The sequence below is a fragment of the Topomyia yanbarensis genome, chromosome 1, assembly GCF_030247195.1.
Source record: "Topomyia yanbarensis strain Yona2022 chromosome 1, ASM3024719v1, whole genome shotgun sequence".
Classification (NCBI taxonomy): Eukaryota; Metazoa; Arthropoda; class Insecta; order Diptera; family Culicidae; genus Topomyia; species Topomyia yanbarensis.
In genome coordinates this window covers 206,084,874-206,111,533 of record NC_080670.1, presented here as the reverse complement: position 1 = coordinate 206,111,533, position 26,660 = coordinate 206,084,874, and the positions used below count along the sequence as shown (strand labels likewise).

Genomic DNA, 26,660 nt, shown 5'->3' with positions numbered 1-26,660 from the left:
CCTTTTAAAGGTGTAGCTTGGAACACCTAGTGTTTTCCAGCACCGTCAAGCATTGTCATATTCGGTTAGCGCATAAATACTGTGAACCCTAGAATATACTTTGTTGTAACGAGAGTAAGTACTATAACCTTTCTTGTGACAATGAACATATTTTTAGGATTGTCTTTGATTTGGAATTGATTTCATTATGAACTTTTCAAAATTTAATTTAGTTTCTAGTGACTATATCAAATTGTCAGAATTAAAAGCTTTATGCAAATTTTTTTAAGCCCCTCCCGAAACAAAATCCTGGCTACGGGCCTGCTTCCCGTGGAAAACGCGGAGATGCAGAGGTATACACGGTCTACTCAAGAACGTTTGTTACAGTAACATTCCTTTCCTTCCCAGATGACTGTAAATACGTGGCCGGCGCCGTTATTGGTCTTTTAACGTATAGAACTTTTGAAACGTGCACATTGAGGATGGATCGCTACTCCCCAGGCTCCATTCGTTGATTCTCTGTGCAATAGTGCGGTCATCATGCTCAATTGGAACAGGAAGCAAATAAACGCTGATTTTCAAGACGAGGAAGAATTGATGGTTTCATATACTGAATAGGACTGTTCCAATGGGTCTTTTGAATAACAGTAACGAATTAGACCGGGATAAATCTGACCTATAGCAGTTCTAAAACGATTTTGATGTACTGGAATTTGACTTAAATTTCTGTTGAGCGAAATTTTTACTACAATGTGTAAGCAAAAAACAGCAACTTCAGATCTGTTTTCGAAGCAATTGTTTGTCAAATCTCGGAACGGCCTAATGCATCTAGCTAACGTGTATGCTTTTCGGTCCAATAAGCGAGTTAGACAACATGACGACGACATGCACACTTTTCAGGCTACGAATCAGAAACAAGCTGCCGAATCACATAAGGGATATTTTCCTCACTGAATTTGCCAGCCACAAGTGGATCTTCATTAGGAGCTTCCTGGAGGACGTAAAATAGTATCGAGCGCCAGGTACGTCCCGTCGTCCATAATTACAAATACGTTGCGGCTCGCAGGGAAGACATCTTTGACGAGCACCTTCAGACGCTCCTTTTAGACGGCCGCTTGCAGTTCAGATATTGTCGGCCTCGACTTCGGTTTCCATGCTGACTATGTCAATGTTGTCCAGATACTTTTTGAGCGTCGCTCTGACCTCTCGAACGGACGCGCGACAGGTTTTCGCCACTTTTAGCATCGTTGAGCGGCCCCGGCTCTCATCGTTCTCCGGCTGTATCCGACCAAGACAAAGTGCGCCATGTTGACGGACTTTTTCGTGCAGAGGTTCAGCCGGCGGTAATTACGAACCATCGAACGTAGTTGCTTCACTGCTTTCGTCATGTTTGCCGTAAACGAACTGATAGAACTGTCAGTTTTTTCTGTACGTAGCCTATATTTATTGACGATTCATCGGTGGACCCTCCACCAGGTGGCAGTATAATCACCTGGTGGCACCTCTACTACTGCTTGGTTTGCACTGCTGTCAACTCCAAATAACTAAATTCGAATTCAACATTTCAAGTGGCTCACACGTAATCATAGTTGAGGAAAAAGATCAAATTTCAACTAAAAGTTAAAGAAATTCGTCGCGTGGTTCAGAGCCGAATTTAGGGACCATGCAGAAAGAGATGCAATTAATAATCCGGTTTAAAAAATCTTAGATTAGCGAATGGAAATTTTAGTTAAAAAATGTTGTTAAAACTTCTGGGATGAATGAAAGACGGTAAATATCAAATAGTAGAAGGTCGAAAAGTAAACAATTCGGAGAATTTCTCCGAAACTTTCAAATTTCCCTGAAGTTTGTATATCATATTTCGAAAGCTCACAAGGGTACTCTTCAAAGTGATTCATTAATAACCTCTTTTTGAAGACGATTAAATTTTTACAATTAGAAACATTTTAAATTTATCCAATGACGATGATATTCTTCCTGAATTGAGGTTAACGAAGTAAAACCCACAATAATCAAAACTCGCAAAGATTTCCGGATTTCCTAGTGTTTCGTGAAACGGAGCTTGCTTATTCAAAGAATTTATCAGAAACTTATAACATCAGATCGCTTAATTTTGACCGCCAAACCATCCAAAATTCGACCGTCCTAATCGACAACTTCGATTGCAATCGCTCCCGCTCGCTCGTTTAGACTCTGTACCGATTGAACAGCTGCCTTCACAACAATATTGCCGTACACCATCATAAAGCCCAACCGGACGAGCCCCCGAAACAGGCGGTGATCAAAGCAGGCCGCCGCACGGCGAAATGGATTGCATCATTTCAGTGCGGAAAAAGAATGAAGGTCAAAAAGAGATTCGGGATTTTTTTTTACACATTCTTTAGTTTGATATCACAATGTTTCTGCAGTGGGACCGGTTTGATTTAGTGAGCGGTACGTACAAGTTGAATTAATTTGCTATTTCGAACGATTTTTTGTGTGGAATCTAGATATTTTTCGAGAATCGGTTAATTTACGACATGCTTGACAAACTCAAGTACGTTTACGACACATCAGTCATGATTTGATAAATGCAAACCGGATTTCACGTTCCTAGACCAGACTAGTCTAAAGTCGTTGAATATCTGAATAAAAATTCAAGTATCCATGTTTTGTTTATCACCGACATATAGTTGGTGCCAATCCAATCGAACACAAAACCTGTCATGGCATTCAAATCGAGCGATATCTCTTTGATTGGAATGATATTGACAAAGAAAAAAACCGAAAAGAACATTTATTCTTAAGATTTTATAGACATTCAAAAGCTTCCGGGAGTTAACTGACATTCTCGATATAACTTGCTGTAGAAAATGGTTTCTCGCGTCTACCACCTATCGTAACCGAAGAAGTTCGTGCCTCTAGGTAGTAATTGATTCCAAAAATGTCTCATACCCCGAAGATCGATAAGAAGGCTTATTCGCCAAAAATGAAGGCCTACTTTGTTGATCAGACTAAGGGCCGATTTCACCAGTACCTTCAAACCGGGCTTATACGTAAAGTGATGGTGAAGAAATCGGCCTTGTTTTTAAATTTTTTACATTTCTTATAAAAGAAATGTATAGAATTCGCTCAAACTTTCAAGATTTTTTCCGAGGCCCGGAGGGCCGAGTCTTATATACCAATCGACTCAGCTCGACGATTTGGGACAATGTCTGTGTGTGTGTATGTAACGGACAAATTCTCATTCGTGTTTCTCAGCAATGGCTGAACAGATCTTATCCAAACTAATTTTAAATGAAAGAACTAAAAAACAGTATGAACGCTATTAATTTGTTTTTGATTCTGATGTTTAGTTTCCAAGATATGAATGTTTGAATGCGTAAAAATGGCGTTTTTTGCAGTTTTTTGAAATTATCTGCAGAAATTGACAATATAGATTAACAATTTATATGTTTTTAGACAGCTTTTACGAATACCTTTTGAACAAGCTATAGATTGTAGAAATCGGACTATTATCAAAAGAGATATTTAATATTAAATGCGGACGAAAGATTTTTATCATTTCCCATTGCCAGAAATATGACCAAAAACATATAATCTATTATTAACGCCAAAACGGCTTATTTTAGGTCAATAGTATCTTCGGAGAATTTAATGGAGGTAATATGGCCTTTCTTCTGGAATTGTGCTTTTGCTGATTAATCCCCCTATGAGTGAGATATTTTCACAAATTTTTTTTGGAAGTGATTATAACGAAATGATGTCTTCAGCAAATTTGTAGCTCTTACTTTTGCGAATGACTTTACTAAAGACTTTAAGTATCTATTTTGAATACTTTAAAAGTTATGGCTTGTTCTTTGTTGATTACTCTTTGTCGCCCATTTATTGTTCAATATAGTAATAATCCATTGAAATATGCTAAACATTATTTCGATAAAACGACTTTTGTATTTCATTTTACTATCTACAACCGCTAGAAATAATCACCGAACACTTCCAAGTTGTCTGGAAGGAACTTGATATCTTATCAGTACAAAAATGTTCCTTTTGTGCGAACCTTCTCACTGCAATTTTTCTGACTTATAACCATCGGATCGATCTGAAACATATCGGAAAATGAAAAGCGAAAAAAAATAACTCCAAGCAACGGCGTAGCCAAGCGAAGGTTTTGGGGTTTAACACCGTACAACAACCCCCCCCCCCCCCCCCCAAAACACCCAAAAAAAATATTGGATTGAAGTTGAAAATTTATTGATGCAGACTGATTTAATTCAATATTACAATAACAATTATCTGATCCGTGGATTGATAACCTGTTGTTGTAAACTTCATGAGGACTTTTGATAAATTGTCGGAATGGGGTCCTGATATGTAACTGATCTATTGGTCTTGATTTCACAGTTGTCTAATAGCATCAATATCAAATTCCTGCCTGAAAACATTCCAATAGAAAATTCCAGAGTTCTGTAATCAATCATAATCCTCAGATTTATTTTTAAATTGACCTCGTTTTTATAGAAATGTATTGTAATAAGGGTCTTTATTTAATAGGAAGCGAAGTTAAAATTGATTTAATGTCTATGAAACATAGAACTGCTCACCAAAAAAATGCATAACTTTCAACATTTGCCAAAAATGTTTTTGCCTTTCTCATTCACTCTAAAATTCGTCAATCTAATCCCGACCCGGAGGACCGAGTGTCATATGCCAATCGACTGAGTTCGTCGAGATCGGAAAATGTCTGTGTGTGTATGTATGTGTGTATGTGGAAAAAAATGTGACCTCAGTTTCTCAGAGATGGCTGGACCGATTTACACATACTGCTATTGAATTTTTTATTGATTGGACTTCCGGTTCCGGAGTTACGAGTTGAAGAGTGCAATCACACAGCAAATTCCCATATAAACTGAAATGAAAAATTTCCAAAATCAAATTTGTATTTTTGATGCCGAATGATTTTAAAATGCATGAAACATTGAGATGTTTGACAAAAATTGACTTCTTTGGACTTTGGTACATTTTTGCCTTTTTCATATAGAAAGGTTATGCAATCACTCTAAAAATCGTCAATCATACCGGCCCGGAAGGAGTATGCAGTGAGGGGTTGCTACTTTAAAATTAAAACTAATTTAAAATTTCTTAACAAGTTGAAAATTTTCCGCAGGACCTGGAGCTCTCGGATCTTTCTCCATGATCCGCCGCTGGTTTCAAGCGATGTTTCAGTATCACATAGTATCTCAAGATCGTGGCTGTCGATCCATTGTATGTATGTGTAAATCGTACTGAACATGTAATATTCATTCCCACCATTGTATTGAACATAACCAGCCATGGAATCGTAGTCTGGACAAATGAGTCAAGCACAATTGCACCACTAGATGGATTAAAACAGGTTTTTATTTTGGGAATGCGTCGAGTTGAGACGAAAACGTAATATGATTAATAACGAGGATAACACTGTCCGAATGTAGAGAGAAATTTATGAAAAATGACGATTTCCATTCGACCCTAGCAGGTTCTGATCGATTTTGATGAGCATTTGATTTTTGTTGTATGACCAATTATAATTATATGTATAGGTCAAATGTTTAAAAACAGTAATTTAAGGTCAAGATAACATCATTTTGAAATCGCCAATTTCGGAGGTTTAGTATCTTCGATGAGTTTTACAAACGTTAAACAGCGCATCATTTGATAAAATAATTTTGACGATATATCGTCCAAGAAGTATTTATGGTGAATTTTCTCAGGTTAATATTCATGACTACAATAAAGTCTCAACAAATTCGCTAAAGACACGAACCTTGTCACTATTTTCTGGAAAATAATTCTGCATAATTTTAAAACTTCAAAAATTATGGTTTCGGAATTATGCCGTTTGGACAGTAAGATCGATTTTCACCAAACCCCCGCCAAACCGAATTTCTGGTTACGCCGCTGACTTCAAGTAAGTAGAAACAAAGTCGTTCTACACTCGTTCACAAGAAACTTCTTCGAATACTGAATATCTATTATAATACATTGACACCCCAATTGTATCAGCCAAATATGAATTGCCAAATATGATTTTTTATTGCATCTAACTACAACAATTTTTAGGTAGCTTTCAAGAGGTTATTTTATAGACTTCTTCCAAAATTTGGCGAACCTATTCCAATTCGTATACCAATTAATTGGTATACTTAAGGGTTTATATGTTGCAGATAGAGAAAATACTGAAATTTTCAGCTTTTTTCCTACACAATATTACGAAAGCTTATTAAATAATTTTTCCTAATAAGTTTGTGAAAATTATAAACTATTTGAAATTTTTTAATAGTTTAATTTTTTATTTAACCGTGATTTTTTAATAAATAGTGACCATCGCTTCACAACGTAGTCTATTTTTCATGGCTTGCGGTGAGCACTCTCGAATTGCTGAACTGAAAATTATGGAATAGAAATTTATAGTATTATTTACAGAGTAAACTCGCCGCGCAGATAGATCTGAATTAGACCCACTGGTGCCCTAAGACGATTTCGCTAGATTTTCAGAGCACTGTGTACCCGGTGCATTAACGCAAGTGACGGAAGGCTATCGAAAAGTTTCGTGAAAATGAAAATTCCAGTAATGATGATGATATCCCCAAACGGTTCGTTTTCGAGAGGTTTTTATTTGTTCTTTGGCATGAGGATTAGCGGTAATAATTCAAATCAAGGATACTACTGGGAAGTCACCTTTAGAAAAACTCGATGTCGAAGTAAAATTTGGAACTATGCACGCATGCACTTCAGAGATAACGTGATATCAGGAGCTGCGATTTCATTTCAACGCTTTTTTTGTGAAAAGGGCGATACTCACAAATGTAAACATAAGGCTTTTTTCATACATGCGAATGATAAATAAATAACCCCTTTAGGAAAATTCAGTTTTCCCACCACAATTTAGATATTTTATTAACAGAGCATTAACAATAATTCGTTGGTATGTCTATTTTATGGGCCATTTTTTCGCTTTCCCATTGATTTGGTTTGAGATTTCTAGCACTGATGTTGTCCTATGCTGATTTGAGCGATTCTCTGAGTCCTGCCACTATCCCATGTAGAATGTGTTATCAAAAACATCGCGAAACATCAAGTTCTAAATGTTCTCAAACGATATAATATCCGAAGAGAGTGATAAGAGTTATAAGAAATGTCTCATCACACTGTTAGGTGGATTAAAAGCGTTTTTTGTTTTAAATTCGTCATTTTGAACATTTTCGTTTTTCTCACATGTTTTAAATCTTCCTGATAGTTCACCAGCACCAATTCCTACGGACCTTTCGCAATAACAGCAACACATCACGGGACAAAGTATTGGGTTACATTTCGCCTAGGGATTACAATTGAAGGTCACAGTGAATATCGCCACAATCTAAATAAGTGAACGTAATATTTTGATACCTTCCACCAACCACACATGTGGCAATAAATTTGCAACTGCTGATTAGATCCTAGTATCAGTTTTGCAAGATAAAGATATTTACTAATGATATGATTTAACTTTAAACCATGGATTTTCCGTGAAAACAAAAATTTCTTGGCAATACAAATGGCCTACGTGTTATAGTTAAAGTACACGAATTAGTGCATCGCAATCAAAAAAATACATGGTTTTTGGTTTAATTACCCTTCTCTAAAATTTATTACACCTCCTCATATTGCTTCATACGAAGTGAAAATAAAATAATATCCGTACCACCACCACGTTCTCAATTCTGATTCATTCATGATTTCTTTCGGATCGAAATTTTCGTTTCACGCTCCGCTCTCTTTCAGAAGGGACACACCGACCGAAACAGTTGCTCTATCGCTGATAATATCTTCTGACGTGCAACTCCGCGTGGCCCTACCTCCAACTGATTATGAAAATGGATCAAATTGTATGACGTACGCAACACACAAGCCTCCCACTGTGATATAGCTTGATGCGTAGTCCTCGAACACGTGCGTCCCATTCCCTACACCTCTCTGCATAGTACAAAAATTGATTAATATCACAGCATGTTTCTACCATTCAGAAAGTAGCAAACTGGCTCTATTGGAGTTAATCGATACACGATTTGAACCATATGATGCAATTTGTGACACGTTTCAATCGAGCTATATGCTATCTCGCTAGTCAATCTAGCCACCATCGGTGGTGGTTACTATAGAGAAGCCCAACAAAACAACAACAAATGCCACGCTCACACAATTTCGAACCCGGTCTAATTTTAGAACTCTTCTTCTCACAGAACCGTGCTGCTGCTGTACTGCCACGAAAGTACTTTTTTTTGTTGTGTCTATTTATCTAACCAAAATTATCGATCGCGGCACAGTCCTTTCAATACAGGTTTCTTTCGTTCGTTAAAAAAATCTACACACGGTACACAATTATTGAACTTCACTGACTTTATCGGCCAAACAAGCAACTACTACCTATGTGGAAACAAACAAGCCGAAAAACAAGAACCAACTTCCGATCAACACGACAGCGCACAGAAAACTAACCTAGCAGGCGACGTTTGCATTTATACTATTCGGAGGGAAAGGAGGCAACCGGCTGTTTCTCACATCTCACTCCGTACCAAGCAAGCAGACAGGCCGCATGCATCGCACAGAAACCAGCGCAGTAGCTGAAGCCAGAGAGCGGTCCGTCGAATCAATTGAAAGAGAGTGAGGCCGATGACAAGCTGAAGCGGAAAGCGAAGCGTTTGCGGACGCGTCTGATCACTTTACATAGTGTTTTGCCGCGTTCGCCCCGCTTTTACTATGACAGTATTACGCGTTCTACATGCACACACCAAAGAGACAGGTCAAACGCATTCGCTTCGCTTACCGCTACCGCTTCGCAAATCGCGTAAGCATGTCATCGGCCTAACGAACATAGCGGAAAACATGCCGTCATTGAATGAAAATTCAATCGACTTGAAATGAAAAAGAGAGGGAGAGCGTCGTCCTGACGCCGCCGCCACCGTATGCTTGATGATGGTGTTGAAAGGTGACCGATGAGGCAAACGAGGGAAATAACAAATGATGTGAGTGGTGAGTTTGTTCTACGTCTCCATCAGCATCCGAGTTCGCGCGGAGTGAGCACGATCGTAGTCGCGACCGACGAGCTGCTGTTTCTCTCACCGACTAGATGTATGTGGGTAGATTTGCAGATCAGGTGAAGCTAGGACCGGATCAATAAAAATGTAAATGGTATTTTTTTCGATACGATGCTGTTTAAGTAAATGTACATGTCAGATAAATTCATACCTTTATTCGATCGTAAACTGGGTTCATCGAGTGTCAAAATCGATTAAGCATTCAGGTAGACTACTTAGATTAAAGGGTGTACGGACTCAAATTATATCACAAGAAAAGGTTCGTCAAAATTTAACCATCGTTTTCAAACTTTCCGGGAGTAGAATAAAACATTATTGAGCTTTTGCCGCGTTCGTTTTAATCATTTTCAAAAAAAAAATTAAAATTCCCGTATCATACTCTTAAAATGTACAACGTTTAAGCCAACTTGTTTTCGCGAAAATTTCATTTTTTTTTCCCTATGTCTGTTTCCAATTTCACTTCCTTAGGATGCATCCGGAGTGTCTGCTTAATGATGACCCAGTATTTCGCCATTGGCCGCAATTCTGGTGAGCTTGGGAGATTAAGATCCTTCCGCACGAAATTAAATTCCTTAGTCGTGTACCACTCTTTCGAGCAATGGTTGGCACGAGGTCAAATCCGACCAGACAAGCTTACGGTCATCGTAGGACCTTAGAAGTGAAAATATACGCTTTTGGAGGCATTCTTTCTAGTGCACCTGTCCGTTGATCGTTCCAGATGTCACAAACGGAGTACTCCACTTTCCACACGAGCAAATTGCTTGCCAAATCATGTATTTTTGGCGCACCTAGGCATCTTCTACTTTCTAGCTTCATCAAAGACGTCAATATTTTGATTTTTTGCTTTCACACAAGTTTCGTCATCCCTGACGAAACAATGCGGTTTCGTCAATAACTAAGTGTCAATAACTTTTTTGCATCTAGCATAAATTTTCCTTATGTCGTCCAAGTTCACGTCCCTCACTGAACTATTGATATTTTCCTTGAACCCGCCTGTGATCGCTCCCACTGTACGGGGGTCCATTTTGATAACCTTTCCCTTTGCGTCGACGGTTAAACGTTTATTGTACCGTTTTAAAATACGAAAAAACGTAGATTGGACCATACACAGTCTTCTGCTAATGCAAAAACGAGAGATCCGGATTTTAAAGGAATGTGAGCAAAATGTATTTACCCCGCTGGTGTTCTTCCGACGTCATTTTCGCAACGATTGCACAATTGCTAGTGAAACATCCAATGTAAGCAAAACACATTGAACTAATTTCACTACAAATTTCATTAGAAAATACGTAATGGAAAAAAAATACAGCAATTTGTTTCCGTACACCCTTTATGGAGTCTTCTTTTGCGACCCTTCCAAAGGGAGCCTGTGTATCTTGCTTTGTGCGGATCTCAAAGTGGTGAGCAGTTTTATTTGCCTGACTGACCCTTGATGTCAGGGCGGCAAAGATGCAGTTACCAAGATGTCTAAATTTTCGTAAACACGACCTTAAAACAGAAACAAAACTAAAAATCATTAAGCGCCTATTTCTTCACCCTCACTTAGCGCTTCAGCCAAGTTTAAACGTGCTAGTTAACCTGGTTTAAAAGTTACGCGAAGGTGAAGAAATCGGCTTTAAGTCGACTGACTTCTATTATCCTATTCTCGGAGTTTTTTTTTGGTTGTTTCACTTCATCCGGGAAAGTGTGAGCGCTCCAGAGCATTTCAATTACTATTCCGTCCAACAAAAGTGTTAATGTGGAATGTTTTCTTCTTCGAGTAAATAAGATTGTGGTTGTTTAGACTACTTCGAAGTGAAGCTTAGTGCAGGTTGCATTCTATTTGAGATTGCCTATAAATTCAATCACTTCGTATCTCACTTCAGTTTGTAATTTCAGTAGCTCGTTTACAACTAATAACCACAGTAAGGGAAAGAGAACTCCGCCTTGAGGGCATCCTTTATTTGTTTTCTTAATCAGTGTCGTATTTCCAAGCACGGTTGTTATTTCACGGTGTATAAACATTGTGTTATCCAATGCTATTTTGTAAATAATTGTAAATTTTCTAATAGCATTCCGCATAGAACTATGATGTGTATTGTCGAAAAACTTCATCCAAACTTCTTCACCCGTTCGGATGATTTTTGCAGAGTACTTTTGGCAGTAGATGGAAGTTTTGCGTTAGAGTTAGAGTTCTACAAGTAGATCAACAGCACAATGAATAAAAGCGTTCCAGAGCCGGGTTTGACCAACGACCCAGATGGGAGTCTGTTTTTAGATCCTGCAATAGTAATTGTTTGGTGAACAATTGGCGATTCTACTTCCTCTGATCAGTATCCGGCAGAACCGACTTGACTACCAAATGAACATTGGATAAAAAAATCGTTTGTTCCTAGATTTGCTTCCAGTCTACACATTTAATGACTTTTTACGTCTTCGGAGTTTGGTGGAAAAAGGTGTCCCACATCAAATTGCATCGCGGAAAAAACGCTGTAAAAATTACCTAGTGGACCGATCTTCTTCAAACTTTTAGACAATAAAATATAACCCAGCTTTAGGCAAATTTATTTCGTTCAAGCGTACGCTCGCACCTTACGCTTAACTCCACTTGTAAGATTCTTTTCAACATCTGACTGCAGCTTCTTCTGTACGGAAACCAACTTTTTCTTCATGTCTTCCTCAGATTTGACCTCCTTGGGATGGTTCCGTTGTGCCTGCTTGATAATTACCCAGTATTGTTTGATTAGCCTTAGTTCCGGTGCGTTTGGGGGAAATTTGAATAGGGGCACGAAGCTAGATTCGGCCACCAGAAGATCGTATGGCCCTCGTGTTGCTTCTACGGAGGAAGCTGATGCTTCTGTAGACACCCCTTGAGGTAGATTTCCACGTTTACAGTCCCGCTGGTCATGAACAGCGCACTCCGTTTGCCACATGAGCAGATCGCTTGCCAAATTATGTATTTATTGGAAAACTTTGAAAGTTTCCTTACTTCCTCCGGAACATCAAACTTGTGTTGGGTGATAAGACAATGAGTTTTCGTCAGCATCTGGATGTAGTTTCCGGGCCCGTGACTTTCCCACCGTATTTTGCTGTTGGTCACGATTTGAAGTCTTCTGCACTTTGTACGTATGCAGTCTCTCCCGGTCAACGGCTCTCTGAACGAAAAATTTGGACAAATTCAACTTTTTGGCCACATCCCTGACCGAAGCATCGGGATTCCGCTTAAACGCACCGCATTTATCCTTCCGTTTGATGCTCAGAGTTTGGTATTAACGTTTAATCACACGACTCACCGTTGACTAGACGATTCCGAGTTGTTTTCAGATATCCCGATGAGAGTTGAGGATTTTTTAGGTGCTTGCGCAAAATAATGTCGCGACGTTGCTTTTCTGGTGACGCCATTTTTTCCAATTTTCGGACAGCGATATACATACAGTGTAAACAATACACTCTAAACTACTTCTACCGAAATTTTCAAGAGAAAATACCTAATGACTTGTTTCCAACAGCGTTTTTTTCCGTGATGCAATTTGATGTGAGACACCCCTTAATCGCCATCAATCATTCCGACATGTTTTGTGCTTCTGTCGGTTGTTCAAGTTTTTCAAGTTTTTGAAAATCATGCATCACATGATGAACCTAGCTCTACGCTTTACACCTTCTAGCACAGCATTGAAAAGCAAGCAAAATCATCGCCTTGTCTAAGTCCCCGACCAGATTCGAAAGGTTCAGTTAAACCTTGCTGCACTATTAGCAATAGCCTCATTTACACCGGAATTTCTGAAACACATGAGCCACTATCGATATCTACTCACTGTCTGAAACCAGTCTTCCCATATGCACATGGCACACAATGTTCGCTCTGGTTCTGTGCTCATACTATACCCACACTTCGTGTACGAACTCACGCTATTTCGTACCTAAACACGTGCACATGTTCGTCTGCACAACCGAGCCCCGCGTGCGTACACGTAGGTTCGAGGCACTAGTTTTCTCGTTCTCATTGTCATCATCATTAGCGTTGACTCTTTTTGCCTTGTGCAAATCGTTCTCGTGTACGCACCCGGTGTGGGTACAAGGATGTTTGAACTAGAGTTTGTACACCGTTCGCTTGGGTTCGATGTTCGAGACGAAACTGTACATCGGGACGAAGCATGTTTGAGGTTGAACGCGTCCAAGAAATTTTGTACACAGGTATCAAATTGTCGATGTTGATGGGAAGTATTGGTTACGACTTGCACGTTGTTGCAGGTAAATAACTTGTCCTGGGCAATTTTTCGAGTAGTGACAGGAAGCTGGGTCTGGTCAAAGCAGTACACTGTGTACCTTCAAAAATAGCCACATGCGATTTTGCAAGCAATCCTTGATATAAATTTGTTGATTGAAAGTGCCAGTTTCACGAATTTAACACTTTTGTGCAAATCGCCTGCCAAGCTAAGTATTTTTTCTGCTTACACTTATCTGGAACCCTCCATTTTCCGGTTGCCATGTAAAACTTTAGATCTGGGAGTTGCCTGAAATCCACCTTGACGTAGGTTTCATCGTCCATTACGACGCAATCAAACTTGGTCAACAATGTTGTGAAGAACTTACACGTTCTTGCTTTAGCCGTCGTGTTTTGCTTGACATCTCGATTCCACTTTAATCTTGTACATTGACAACCCGGCTCGATTCTCGGCCCTTTGTACTGTTATGTTGCCGACATCGCTGATGGAAAGGTTAGGATGTCGTTTAAAAGTGCTGACCACTCTTGTTCCTCTTACTTACGGAACTCTGGTTTCAATTTACTCCCGTTCCTGGTTTCCTAGCAGTCGTGTCAGACGTTCCTCGAACACTTTAATAACGTAATTGCCACAATCGGTTTCGGAACTTCCAACGATTTTGCAAAAAATCACCGACACTGCGATTTCACGATCGCTATCCGTGTACTCGGGGGACCGTGTCTTTTTCCCACAGATGATTTCATTCATCTTGAGGGTTCGGTAAATCAAGGTATGGGAGCAGTGATATTTTCGGCCGGCGTCACGCAAGCTCGTTCCGTCCTTGTTGTCGAACAGCTTTTTCAACGCTTCCTTCTTCTTCTTCTTCGTCATTATCTTCGCCGGATGGCCGCTACCGGCCTTCCGCTTCATGGTCAGGGATGCCAGAATCAGGGAAACTGTACTCACGGGCACGTTTTCGTCTCGGGCGTGGTCTACCGTAAACTTTTTTCCGTGATGACCATGCGTTTCGTAAAACCGTCCAACACGCTCGCGGAGTGCTTGCGACGCCATCTTCGATTGAACTGACAGCACCCAAGCGAAAAGAAACATGCCCCCTAATTTCTAGGGGCTCCCGGGAGCAATTCTCTTGGAGAGAAATTTACGCTCTTTACTTTAATTACAGAAGGTATTGAAATCATTCTCATTTTTTAGTGTTCACGTTACTTCTCTGAGTTTCAGATAAATTCTTTCCGGTTCGCAGGATTCTCTGAAAATGTAGAATATTCCTTAAGTTTCTAGGATCACCTTTTCTGAAGTTCGAGCTTTTCGGGTGTTCCTTGAAATTCATAGAAATACCCTGCTGTTCAAAAAAAACCTTCAATATTATAGGATTAACCCAAATTTTGCAAAAAATTAAGATTCTAAGAATTTTGCTTCTCAAAAGTGTGTAGATCCTACCAGAAGTTCTTGGAAACACTCCTATTGTTTTGTGGGACTTTCCCGAAGTTCACAGGATATCCTACGTGGGCTTTTCCGTGTTGTTTGTTAGACTTTTCTCAAGTTCTGAAGTTGTAATTCGGAGGACACCATGACGCCTGCAATACTTTGGTATTTTGATGGATCTTTTAACCTTAAGGCGAACTTCTCTTGGAATCGGCGGAAAATCAAAGCAATATTTAAGATTTTTTTGGCGTGGAAAAATTAAGACTCGTATGTTGATGCTGTTGATTTTTTATTCGTTATTTATCGATAGTTAGAAAATGATTTTTTTCGAAAATTCAAAATGGCGGCTTCAAAATGGTGTTTTTCTTGAAACCTTGTTTTTTTTTCTAGCGTCAACAATAGGTCTTGTTCTATTGATCTAATTTCCTTCATTCAAAAAATGTTTGGAAGTATATACTTTTTTGTCTGAAATATGAAAAATTATTTATTTGTAATTTTTACGAGATAACAATAAAAAAGACACTTCTAAATTTTTTTTAATTTAATTTTTTTTTATCAAAATTTATAGAAGTTAGCTACAAGTCATAGGAATTTATTTTTATTTTAATAAATTATATCCATTTCTCATTTCAGTTAACTACGAGAGGCCCTGCACTTGACAAAGTAGGACGATGCTTCGCGCACAGAGGTCGACGAAATCCACCATCTTGAGTTTTCGAAGAAAAAAACATTTTCTAACTATCGATAAATAACGGAAAAAAGATAAAAAATAGAGGTTCGTATGTCTTCATTTTTCCACAAAAAAATCTCAAATATTGCTTGATTTTTCGCCAAATCCAGGAGAAGGTCCCCTTAAAATGATTGAAAGACATTTTTGGACATTGAAAATGTTTCTCTGATGACTTTCTGCACTTAGCAGCACATGCCATTCGCGAAGCTTTTCTGATTTGAAGTTCGCAGCACTTGGCCGGAGTTCGTTAATGTAGCTCGTAGGAGTCAAAAACAAAACTCGTTTTCTCTTTGAGACCATTCATAAATTACGCAACGCTTTTAGGGGGGGGGGGGGGGGGAGGGAGGGGTACGACAAGTTGTGACATAGGGGGAGGGGGAGTAAACTAGATCGTTATGTAGCATGTTTTCAGCGAAGAATTTTTTTTTAAAGAATTTGTTACGTAATAGAGGAGGGGGATGGAGAAACTTGACAATTTGTTACATGGGGGGAGGGGGAGTCAATTTTGGGCAATTTTTGCGTTACGTAATTTATGAATGATCCCGTAACATCAACGGGACCAGACCGTTGCTGCGACTGATTCGATCTAGTCTGCAACCGATGCCAATTTGGTGCTAGCTTGAATTTATCGTCTAACTGGCTTCAAGTTGGTGTAAGTTACTGATGAGATGAATTCGAATCACAAAAATTCTGCTTTTTCTATTCACGGGTCATCGTAAAACGGGTAAGAGGTTCGTAGAAGTTTGTTTTAATTGAAATTCGACTTCCAAGAAATTCGTAAAATTTCCATAAATAAAAAACGAAATCAAAAATTTTAATCTCGTAATCGATAATCAAATACTGAAAACAACACATATCAACTTTAAACATTTTACTTCCATCCCATCAAACGCTTTGACGTGGGCAATTTTTCCCGACCGTATCCCAATTCGGTAATTGACCATGACTGATCCGCTGCTCCCCCTTCCATTCGGGTTTGACCAGCGAGCGCGTCACATGTCAGATTCAATATTTACACCGACCGACTGTGAAAAGAGCTACTAGCTTTCTAGCCAATCGATATGATATCTAGACCCCTCCCCCCCTCCTCCGGTAGAGCGCGGGTGAGACTCTTGAATCGATCAGTCAATTGAGGCGGAAATCACGTACCAGAAATTTCCTGGAAGCTCTTTCTATGGCACACCCAAAACTCACACATCCAGTATAGGAGGCGGATGATGGATCCTATCAATATTCGTCGGTGCGCACATGATTTTGATGACAACGAAATTAGGTGGAGGTTATATGTAATACCGCTTCCCAAATGACAGATTAATAAAGTAGAATTTTACGGCGCCGCCGTGCGTCATTGTTGGGCTAAATTACTAATGATTTTGATGGTTATTAGATTAGGGATGAAATGTGATCCAATTGTGTGCGCTGGTTTGTTATAGAGAAGAAAGCTTTGCGAGCGTCGGTCCTCGGCTAGGAACGGAATTACGTGCGTGGTTCAGTTTTTTTGAAACAAAAACGTTGAATGTAAATGGAATTTGATGAGAGATTCATCGACGATTCGGCTAAGGTGATATTGAATTAATTTCGCAGTAACGAGACTTTTCCAGATACACTTTCAGATGTACAGTACTTCAATTAAAAATTCACCATAAATAGAGTGAGATTTTGAACGGTAATAACTTCCGTTATATGTAACAGAATAAATCCATTTTTTCATTATTCGGTCAAACATAATCACAGCAATCTTCTGCTGATTTTAAAAGTGCGTATGACTATTACAAACCGAGTATGTTGTTCTAAGTTCAAGATTATTTCAAACCATCAACAGCTGTAAGCTGTATGACTCAAAATAGCAATGGGAAGATCAGTTCAAAGCTTGACAGAACAACTTCCACCAATGCTAAGTTGGAAAAACTGACAAAAAATAGCAGTTTGGTCACTGACCTATTTGTCCCTTACTTTGTTAGGTTGTTTCTACCGGTCGGCAATTTTGCATTTGGGTCCTATTCTCACAGTCTCGTCACCTAGTGACTAGAAGGAAATTTTTTTCTAGTCACTAGATGACGTGACTGTGAGAATAGGACCCGTGTTGTTAGTTTTTATCACCTAAAGGTGACGTGACCATTAGACGACCATACTATTTATTCCACAGTTACACGTAATAAATGGTGTACTTACTCATCACGCTCCTCCTCCGACAGTGTCGGATGATAGTTCCAGGCCGACATGGCTAGATCAGCTGCAAGTTGTTACTGTGCACCTGATGGTTCTGCTAGAACAGTACTCAGTTGATGTTCCTCACTATTCGCACAGTCACTTCAAATCACTGATGGAAAGGGTATTTCAGTTCTGAAAACTCAATTCACAGGATAAATCTGATAACTATGCTGCCACTAAAATTTTTTTCACTGTTTTAGTTCCGAGTTAAGATATGGAGTGATTGCACTGTGAAATAGCTGGTAAGATTTAGCTTAAGCCTCCGGGAGTGGCGCTGTGTACAGTGTAAAATTAAGTCGAAATCGTGTCAAAGCTTCAGGCGATCGCCTAAATGTAGATAATGGCACGATTGCCAGAGATTTGAGGCAGTATAAAGTATTGTAATTTTCCTTCCGTAAAAGATTTTTTCTTATTTCATCACAAATTGGGTTATTCGACGAAGAAGACGACGACGGAGAATACATACAATACATCAGTACATAGATAGAATCCATTGCCGTTTTTGCTTGACCCGGAAACCGAGCTAGGTTCTTTATCCAACCATTTTCAATTCATAAATTTTGATAGCAGTAGGATGTTCGAACCTGACTCAGTTCCGCCTCAAGCAAAGTGGCTAGGATTTCTTACAGTTATCCCGCAAAAAATAGAGTTTCAGAAGGTCCTAGATTAGCCTATTAATTGGATTTCTTAAACCCCAGATGCATCGAAATATATCGAATACAACACATTAATGACCCAATTACGCTTGCCACAAAGAACCACCACTAGCATCACTGAACTATATCAGCCACCCCCTGGCATTATCCCTCTAATCCCAACAATTTCATCAGTGCAATCCACCCCACATCTACTACATCCCATCCCGAAGGGAATCGATTCTTATCCAATTCGTTTTCTTTATTCTTCCACCGGTTTCCACCACTCAATGACGGTTCCGATGACGCCCGGACACTTTACACGCGAATTAATCCGGCTGGTTGGCTAACTGATGGTTCGGCTTCTTCACAGTTACCACAGACAGGAAAGCAGAAGTGCAGCAGCCATGATTTCGAAAACGGAACAGGAAGATAAAATCAACTCGACACGGACACGTACCTCTATAGATACTGACTGACACAAGACGGGACACTGGACACAGAATTGAATCGAGACCACTTTAGATTTCCACAATTCAATTCGATTCCGCTTTTCACTTGCCACTTTTCTGGTGTCGCGTTTCGGTTCGTCGTTCGCTTACTGACGGATTCCTTAATTGAATTTTTCTATCCGTTTCGTGCACAGCAAGGGAAGAAACTTCCTTTTGAAATCGTTTTTATCACAAACCTCCTCTGGGGATCGATTAGACTGTGCGTGGGTGAATCAACCAGTCCGTTTTTTGATATGAATTTTTATGCGTCTGTCTGTTGAACTGGTTGTGGAACTTTTTGCTGAAATGACAAAAGAGAAAAAAAATTCATGCAAACGATTAGCATGGGAATGGATCCGGCTAACTTTGTTTTTTTTTTTGTGTTGAATGGCATTTGAGTCCCCCGTCCACTAGGTTGCTCTGGATGACGGAGAACGGCAATGGTAACTAGATGTAAAAAATAGGTGTAGGTTTTCTCTGGGTATCTACTGTACATCAGTACCAAGAGAAACTGGAAGTACTTCGGAGCAACCAGGGTGAAAATTATTCCGGTATTCACTAATTATTTTTTAATTCTGGTAGGAAGTTTTTGATTTCTGCTTCCTTCGGAGTATAAGAAACGAGCACTGCAAAAAAACCTATTCGATACCGGTCAGACGCGACAGGTGCTGAAAAAGATGCCTGTTAATTTGCTAAAGAGAGACCGAGAAGCATTACAAACAATAAAATGTAAACGATTCTTCTCCGTTTATCTCAGAACTTCACATGAAACAAAACGATATTCAAAACTAGGTCTTCATGGTTGTGTTAGTAGCAAGCAACCTACGTCACAAATCGATGTTGTTTTTTCTGCCATGGCTATGGGCTGTATATCAACAGCACTATCCGAATGGTTTTGTCAATCTTGAAGAGCGATCGGACTCAGCGTTTAATTATATACTTTGTACCAACATTTCTACTGATACTTTTGCGTTTTTCGATTGATGTTCACCGGTGTAGTGGAGTGCACAGGTTTTGCACTTTCTAGCAGAAGTGTCAATGGAACATGCCCAGTTTTCTGCATTTCTGCTAGAAAGTGCAAAAATGGTGCAGAACAAGTGCACTCCACTACACCGGGGTCAATCAATCGAAAAACCCATTTGTGTTGTAACCCGTTAGAGAAACAATTTAGCACTGGGTGGAAATATACCCATTTTTGCGTACTCTCTCCGTAGAGTTTATTGTTTATGTAACATGATGCTTACCGCTGTTCCTTATGATCGTTCACTTTTTCTTGTAAATTTTGTTTTAGCTCCAGTGAGCGATTTTGTAGGTATAGTGAATTCTGTTTCATGTTTCTGTATAAACAACATAGGGATTAGATAGGCCACTGCTCTCCTCTTGCTGGAAAATGTGTCGCAAAGGATCCTAAGCGCCAACCCCTCCCGCTGTAGAGGATACACCGAACGAGCGTTGCTCTCCTCTACACCTAAAAGCCAATGAGAGGGAAACAGGTAGGGCAACGACCTTGCCTGGGAAGAACACTGCGGTGCGGTGTATTCCGGGATTCTTTGCGGGGAGTATTTGGTCGCCACCGTCGCTAGGGAGGTTCCAACAAAGGAGCAAAGCTCAAAACGAATACGCAGCCGTTGTTGTTCCGGCCGGAGGGAACCCGCCAACAGCAGCAGCAGTTCTACGGAAAATAATTTTCCAGTACATATCAAAAGCCGACGGTTTTTAAATGTTATGCAAAGAGTAGGAGTAGTAAATGTCGAAACGACCGTGTAATGAGCAGAAGAGAAAGACCCCAAAGTGAATCTCATTGTTACTTACGTCCTATTCTAAATTTTCTCTAGATTTGTTTTGAAATTTATCGGTGGTTCGAATATTTGAGTCTATCCATTAGAGCAGTCCTGTTGAGTGGGCCAATTATTAAATATATTTTTCCCTTTCTTACTTCTAAACGGCATTTAATTAGCTTACTTAGATTACTGAGTAGGGAAAGTTATGAAAATTTAGAGCCATAGTACTCGAGTGGGAGCAAGGATGTGAAATATAAAGATCGGAAAACGAAGTGGCAGAGTCATTAGAAAAAGGCTTTAAATCTTACGGACTAATCTTTTGTCTTCTGCTAGCTAGCAGGAGTCGAGCTTAGGCAGCATTACTACGAATCGTCCACAGACTTGCCCCTCTTTATCATGAGAACTGACAAAAGAGACGTCACGTAAGATCACCACTGAAAACCTGTCGACGATGCATAGATCATTGGAATGCTGCTGTTCATCTCAGTTCGACTGCTGGGGTAGATTTTTATTAGGCCATTGCTCTTGTAGTCGTAGCGGGTTTGCTACTGTGTGTAAGGTGATAGCTTGCCTACTGTAGATCACAGGTTTGCTTGCAAGGGGCCGCCGCTTCCGACGGCATGTTTGTGGCCAAGCCGCCCTTGGTCTTGATTATGGCATTTAAATTATTATTGCTAATTATAATAAATTTTGGATATATAGTAAAAATTCAAAATTTATGTTCAATTTATATGTAGTATCAGCAATATTCTCGAATTTCGTTCTAACAATGCATAGAAAATTCACAATAAATCTCAATCAAATTGGTTAGATTTATTCTTCGGAAATATTTTCTTGTTCAAAAAAGAATACGATGGTGCTTTTCACAAGAAGTTGGTCGTTGCGCTCGAGCCTTTTACAGACATCTTGTCCGCGTATACTCGCCTGCATATCACTATATGAGCGATGTTTATCTTCTGGAGATGATGCGGATCTGGATCTGGATTGGGAACCGAGTACTGGTGTGCGAGACGAATATGGGGCACAAATCGATTAGGATCACGGCGGGAGTACCTCAGAATTCCATACTCGGAATATAATGTACAATGGAGTGTTAACACTGCAACTGCCCAAGGGAGTCGAGATCGTTGACTTTGCAGATGACGTTATCCTGACGATAACCGGTGAGACCCTTGAGGAGGTGGAGATGTTAACTGACGCCAAGTTGCAGCTGGCTTACCACAAGACGGAGGTAGTGCTGGTCAGCAACCGAAAAAAATCCAGCGTGTCGTGATCAGCATCGGCGTACCATCAATTCCATCGATGCGTGTGCTGAAGTACTTGGGTGTGATGGTTGACGATCGGTTAAATTACAACAACTAACGTATTGGCAAGGATCATGCCGAACATCGGAGGAGCAAGATGCAGCACGGGTGTCTCATCCTCAATACTGAGGTAAGGCGTACCGGCCTGGGCTGACGCGCTGAACTCAAAGCGGAACCAGACGAAGCTGACAAACACGTTTCGGCTAATGGCTATTCGTGTCGCGAGTGCGTACAGAACGACATCGTCGGAGGCAGTATGCATCATTGCCGGAATGATTCCCATCTGCGCCAATCTGGCTGAAGACGTGGAATTCTACCAGCGGAGGAAAAAACGAAATGCAAGGAGACTGGTCTGAGCGGACTCGTAGTTTCAGTGGCAGCAAGAGTGGGACATCGTGGGGAAAGACAGGTCGACCCACCGGGACTCATCTCAAATGTGTCTGCTTGGATTCATAGGAAGCATGGAGAGGTGAATTTCCATTTGACGCAGTTTTTGTTCGGGTATGGATGCTTCCGGAAGTACCTGCATTAGTTTGGACATGTTTCGTCAACTCTTTGCCCGGAGTGCGTGAAGGTGCATGACACCGGAACATGTGTTCTTCGAATCCCCTAGGTTCGAAAAAGTTTGAAGGGGTATGCCTGGAATGGCAGTTGATCATATCGTCGAAGAGATGTGCCACGTCCAGCATATCTGGGATGTAGTCAACAAAGTAGTTACGAGTATCCTTTACGAGCTGCAGAGAAAGTGGCGAAAGGATCAACAAAGTAGCGCCACCTAGGCTAGAAAGCCGCCATGAAACTACAAATCGGGTTTCGGGAGAAATTCCGCCGCCGGTGTAGATTAGGTCCACCCCCGGGGACCAGTTGAGTAGTGTGCGACGTAGCACCGGCTTCGGGGCGTCAGATAACCGGACGTCTGGTTTCACGGGAATCGCTGGATCGACCTCAACACCCTACCGGGTAGCTCGTGAGTAGGCTAGATCTACCGCCGGAATAGCTCAAGTAGAGTGCGTCGCACAGCTAGCAGCGGATCGTTGAGGTACCTGCGAACCGGAATCTACGCTCCACCTGGAATCGCTGGACAGAACTCGACACCCGTACTGGCTGGCCCGTTCAGTAGGCTAGGTACACCGCCACCGAGTAGATCGGGACGAAGTGGAGAGCAGAATGGGTCACGGAAACGAATATCGGTATAGGAAGAAATCGATCGGCGAAGAATTCACAGTATGGTAGATTCTAATTGGCTGGGAGCTAATTGAGTCACGAAACAGAAATCGGTAGCGCTAGAAATTCCGCCTTCCGACTAACGGAAACATAGCTAAATGGCTCATGGAATCAGCATCTAAACGGATCACTGACGAGAACTAAAGATCGAGCCATTTCATGGAACAAGTGAGGCTTCGAGATAGATGCGGAAAACTCGTGAGCAGAAGTAAGGGTCACGACGAAGGCACAACAAGAACCCCCTCTTAACGACTCCCCTTATGCGAGTTGGGGAGTCTGCCTAGGATATGATGGGGCTGGGCAGTGGGTTCTGCTAAACCTTTCTATAGATAGCCATATAAATCCATAAGCATATCTGTCGAAGTGAGTTTGTGTCGCTTTCGCTAAGATTTTAGTAAAGATTTTAGCATAAAGCACCCTAGTTCAACGGAAGTATTAACCGGCGCATTAAGATCTATATCAATACGATCCTGATCTTGGCTACTGGAAGTAGAACACGGATGTGGATAACGATTTCATCGGAATGGTATCACGGACCGGCAGCCACATTGGATGTGTGACACCTCTTCGAAACGATGAGTGGGTTAATGATACTATCTGCCCCTATCCCCTGGAAGCATTGGTAGGTCACCAAATACGTTCGATTCCCGACTGCTTAGCCGATGGAAGTAGATTCCGTTGAACATTCCTGACTAGCGCCAGTCCAACTCTGAACGTAGCACCCCATGAAGGACCGTGTCAACACACGCATGCGACCGCAGCCATGGGATCATATGGAGGCAACTACTACGGGCGTAGAGAGCGTTTTTGTAGTTGGGACCCAAGAAGTTGGGTTAGCGAGGTTGACGACCCAGCAAAACGACCAAATGCAACAGTAAGTGCAGCCACAACATCAGCAGTAGCGATAGCAGCCCAAGGAGGACATGCCGAGCACGAGCGATGATAAATCACTAGGACACCAAGGGAAGGTAGGGTTTCAGGTGCTCACACCGAAATCAAGCCTTACCCAAGAAGATCAGCCTAGAGGGATGAATCTGAGGCAAAAAATCGAGGGGTATGTAAAAAGCAAGGGCTACGTGCACGGACCAATTAGGGATCTAGTGATTAGCATGAAATTCACCGTTGCAGTTGCCGAACGCGAAAACACAAGCCCTTGAGACGCCGAAGGGTGACCGGTATACCCGTTCCGTGAAAAGAGTAAGGGAACCGTCAGGATATGAGGAGGAACCGAAGAAACCCAAGAAAGTTCTTGAAGTACAACACGCTGGTCTTTGGTGATCGAAAATAGACTGTTATTGACAGTATTGACAAGTGGAAGATTAACTAGGGTGTTTCAACCACATTTTTACCACTTGAAGCCGGTTAAGCATGACTGGGAAAAATGCCTCAATTTTTCTAGTGAATGCAGAAAACTTCTTCATATTGCGAAGAAAAAATTGGCTTTGGCTTTTTCCGGAGACAGATCGTGTAGTCGTACCTCAATCGTGTTACCATCAGTATACATGGGAATTTTGTTCTTCACAGTGTCACATTCAATAAAGTGTTTCATGTTGTTGCGTTAAACGAAGATTTGTGTTGCTATTGTACCGTTGATTCTTTTCAGTACAACATTTCGTATATGATGGAATTGAATTGAATGAACTTTATATTCATCGAAACAAATTTTATTTCTTCATTAGACGCTCGATCTCTCTAATGGGGGTAGTAGTTTAACAGCTCCTAAAGTCAAAAATCGCCGTACAGATACGCCGAAGAGAAAATTAACTCATCAATATCACTGAAGGTCATAGCAAGCGATACAATCTCTACCATCAAAACCAAACTAACGGTACTTTGCTGGGTTACTTTCTAAAGCTCAGTGTACATGTACACTAAGATTTCTTTTTATACGCCTTTTTGAGACGGTTTTCGGAAACAGTACGGTTTTAGCAAAAAAAAAAACTTTTTGAATACAGAAAACTTTAATCGGTTAAATATGATATGACTACCACTTGCTTAATATGCAGAGTTAGAGACAAATTACGTACAATGAAATTTTGTCCAGATATGTTAGGAGAAAGCGCAACCAAATCGTACTAGGAACCGTGACGATGATTGATTTAACAATTGATGATAATTAGAGGCATCGATTAAAATGACAATAATTAGAAAGCGCCTAAATGTTATTGTATTCCTATTTACATGAAACAAACAACCACGCGTCTCCCCGAAATCAACTCATCCAGTGGAGACGCATAGTCCTGCACAAACACCAAACCCACACACACACTCGGCTACTGTTTAAGTGCAAACATCGCTCAATGGCTTCCAACCCCCGTCCGCCAAAATCCAAAACGAACAACAATGACGATATAGATAAAGTTATAATGACCTCTCGTCACTCTTGCCGTCGTCGCGTTGATGAAATGAAGCAACAAGGCACGACCTTTGTTCGATCAAGTGTTGGCAGATGATACCACCGCGCTCCGCCCGCCAACAACAACAACAACAACAGCAGCAGCAATACAGGCTAGCAAGCGATTATGTTACGTGGTTTCCTATGCAAAGCGAAAAGTTCCATTTCATCCTCGGTATGGTGATGGCGCGAGCGACGACCGAGGCTTGAGTTAAATTGGTTGTAAAACAAAACACGCGCCCTGTACGGGGCTGTACTCGTTGGCCTGCTTTGTTTTTCCTCCCGACGCCTTGCACAAACCGTGCGTCGTCGCGTCCTGCCATTACTGGCCTGTTTGATTTTCCACCGCTTGCTTGGTAGTGTGTATGAAAAGTGTACTTACAGGAAAAAAGGGAGAAAAAAACTTCGTTGCTAGGTAGAATCGTACATCTCTCTACATGCGGGAAAAAGGCGGTGGATATCGATTTTCTTCGGAATGTGTCTGTCAGCTTGCGTTGTAATTCAGCACAGCTTAGGACGGGATTTTCGGAGGATTGGTTCGCTTGTCGGACAAAGGAACAGTTTCCCAGTCAGACCGGTTTGGTTGCAATTAATTACGTGTTTTAGTTGAAGGATAAGAAACTATCCAATCGACTATTTGTGTCATTAAACTACACAACGCATCATTTGTTGCTTTTCTTCTAACTTCACTGCTATGTCACTCCGAACAAAAAAAAACTTTCTTACCTCTTTTTAGAACTGAACTCCGGCCAGGACACGTGACTATCCTAAATAACGGCACTACGAAGACTGAAAATGCCACCCGAATCCGACGACGAAAGAGCACAGCCAGACCAAGCGCTAAACGGGAGTGCGCAGCACATTAGTTTTTGACAGAAGGCAGAAAGGAAAGCACATTCTACCGTTCGACGTGTACCTACTGTTTCTAGCACGGTAGAAAGAGGCACAAGACATAATCAAAAAAATTCCTTCCGCATCGTTTGGCGGCGGTTCGCACTTTCAGGCATATGCTCTGATAAGAGCGAGAATACGTACCGCTCTGGCAGTAGAATCAACCACATACACGCTCATCGTGTAGAGTGTGGCATACTTCGGATAATCACATGATTAAGTTTCCGATGATGTTGCGGCTTCCGGCGCAGAAGGAGACGCGTGGTACGCCGCATCGCGCTTTCTGGAAACCCTTTCACC

At 40.9% G+C, this 26,660-nt stretch overlaps 1 protein-coding gene across 6 annotated transcripts in view; it reads right to left on the bottom strand.

Moving 5' to 3' along the window:
- LOC131689362 (uridine phosphorylase 1) overlaps window positions 1-26,347 on the bottom strand; it is a 48,837-nt gene extending 22,490 nt beyond the window's left edge. The window contains exons 1-3 of one of the 6 annotated variants that reach the window (XM_058974420.1): window positions 26,196-26,347; window positions 18,735-19,066; window positions 17,601-17,815 (exon numbers count right to left, since the gene is read on the bottom strand). In XM_058974420.1, the coding sequence (XP_058830403.1) occupies window positions 17,601-17,650 (50 nt within the window). In that variant the 5' untranslated portion in view covers window positions 17,651-17,815; window positions 18,735-19,066; window positions 26,196-26,347. Of the gene's footprint in view, window positions 1-8,280; window positions 8,476-17,600; window positions 17,868-18,734; window positions 19,067-26,195 lie in introns of those variants that run through there. The other 5 variants (XM_058974428.1, XM_058974443.1, XM_058974436.1 and 2 more) reach the window with 5 other exon arrangements.
- Window positions 26,348-26,660: the final 313 nt, after the last annotated feature.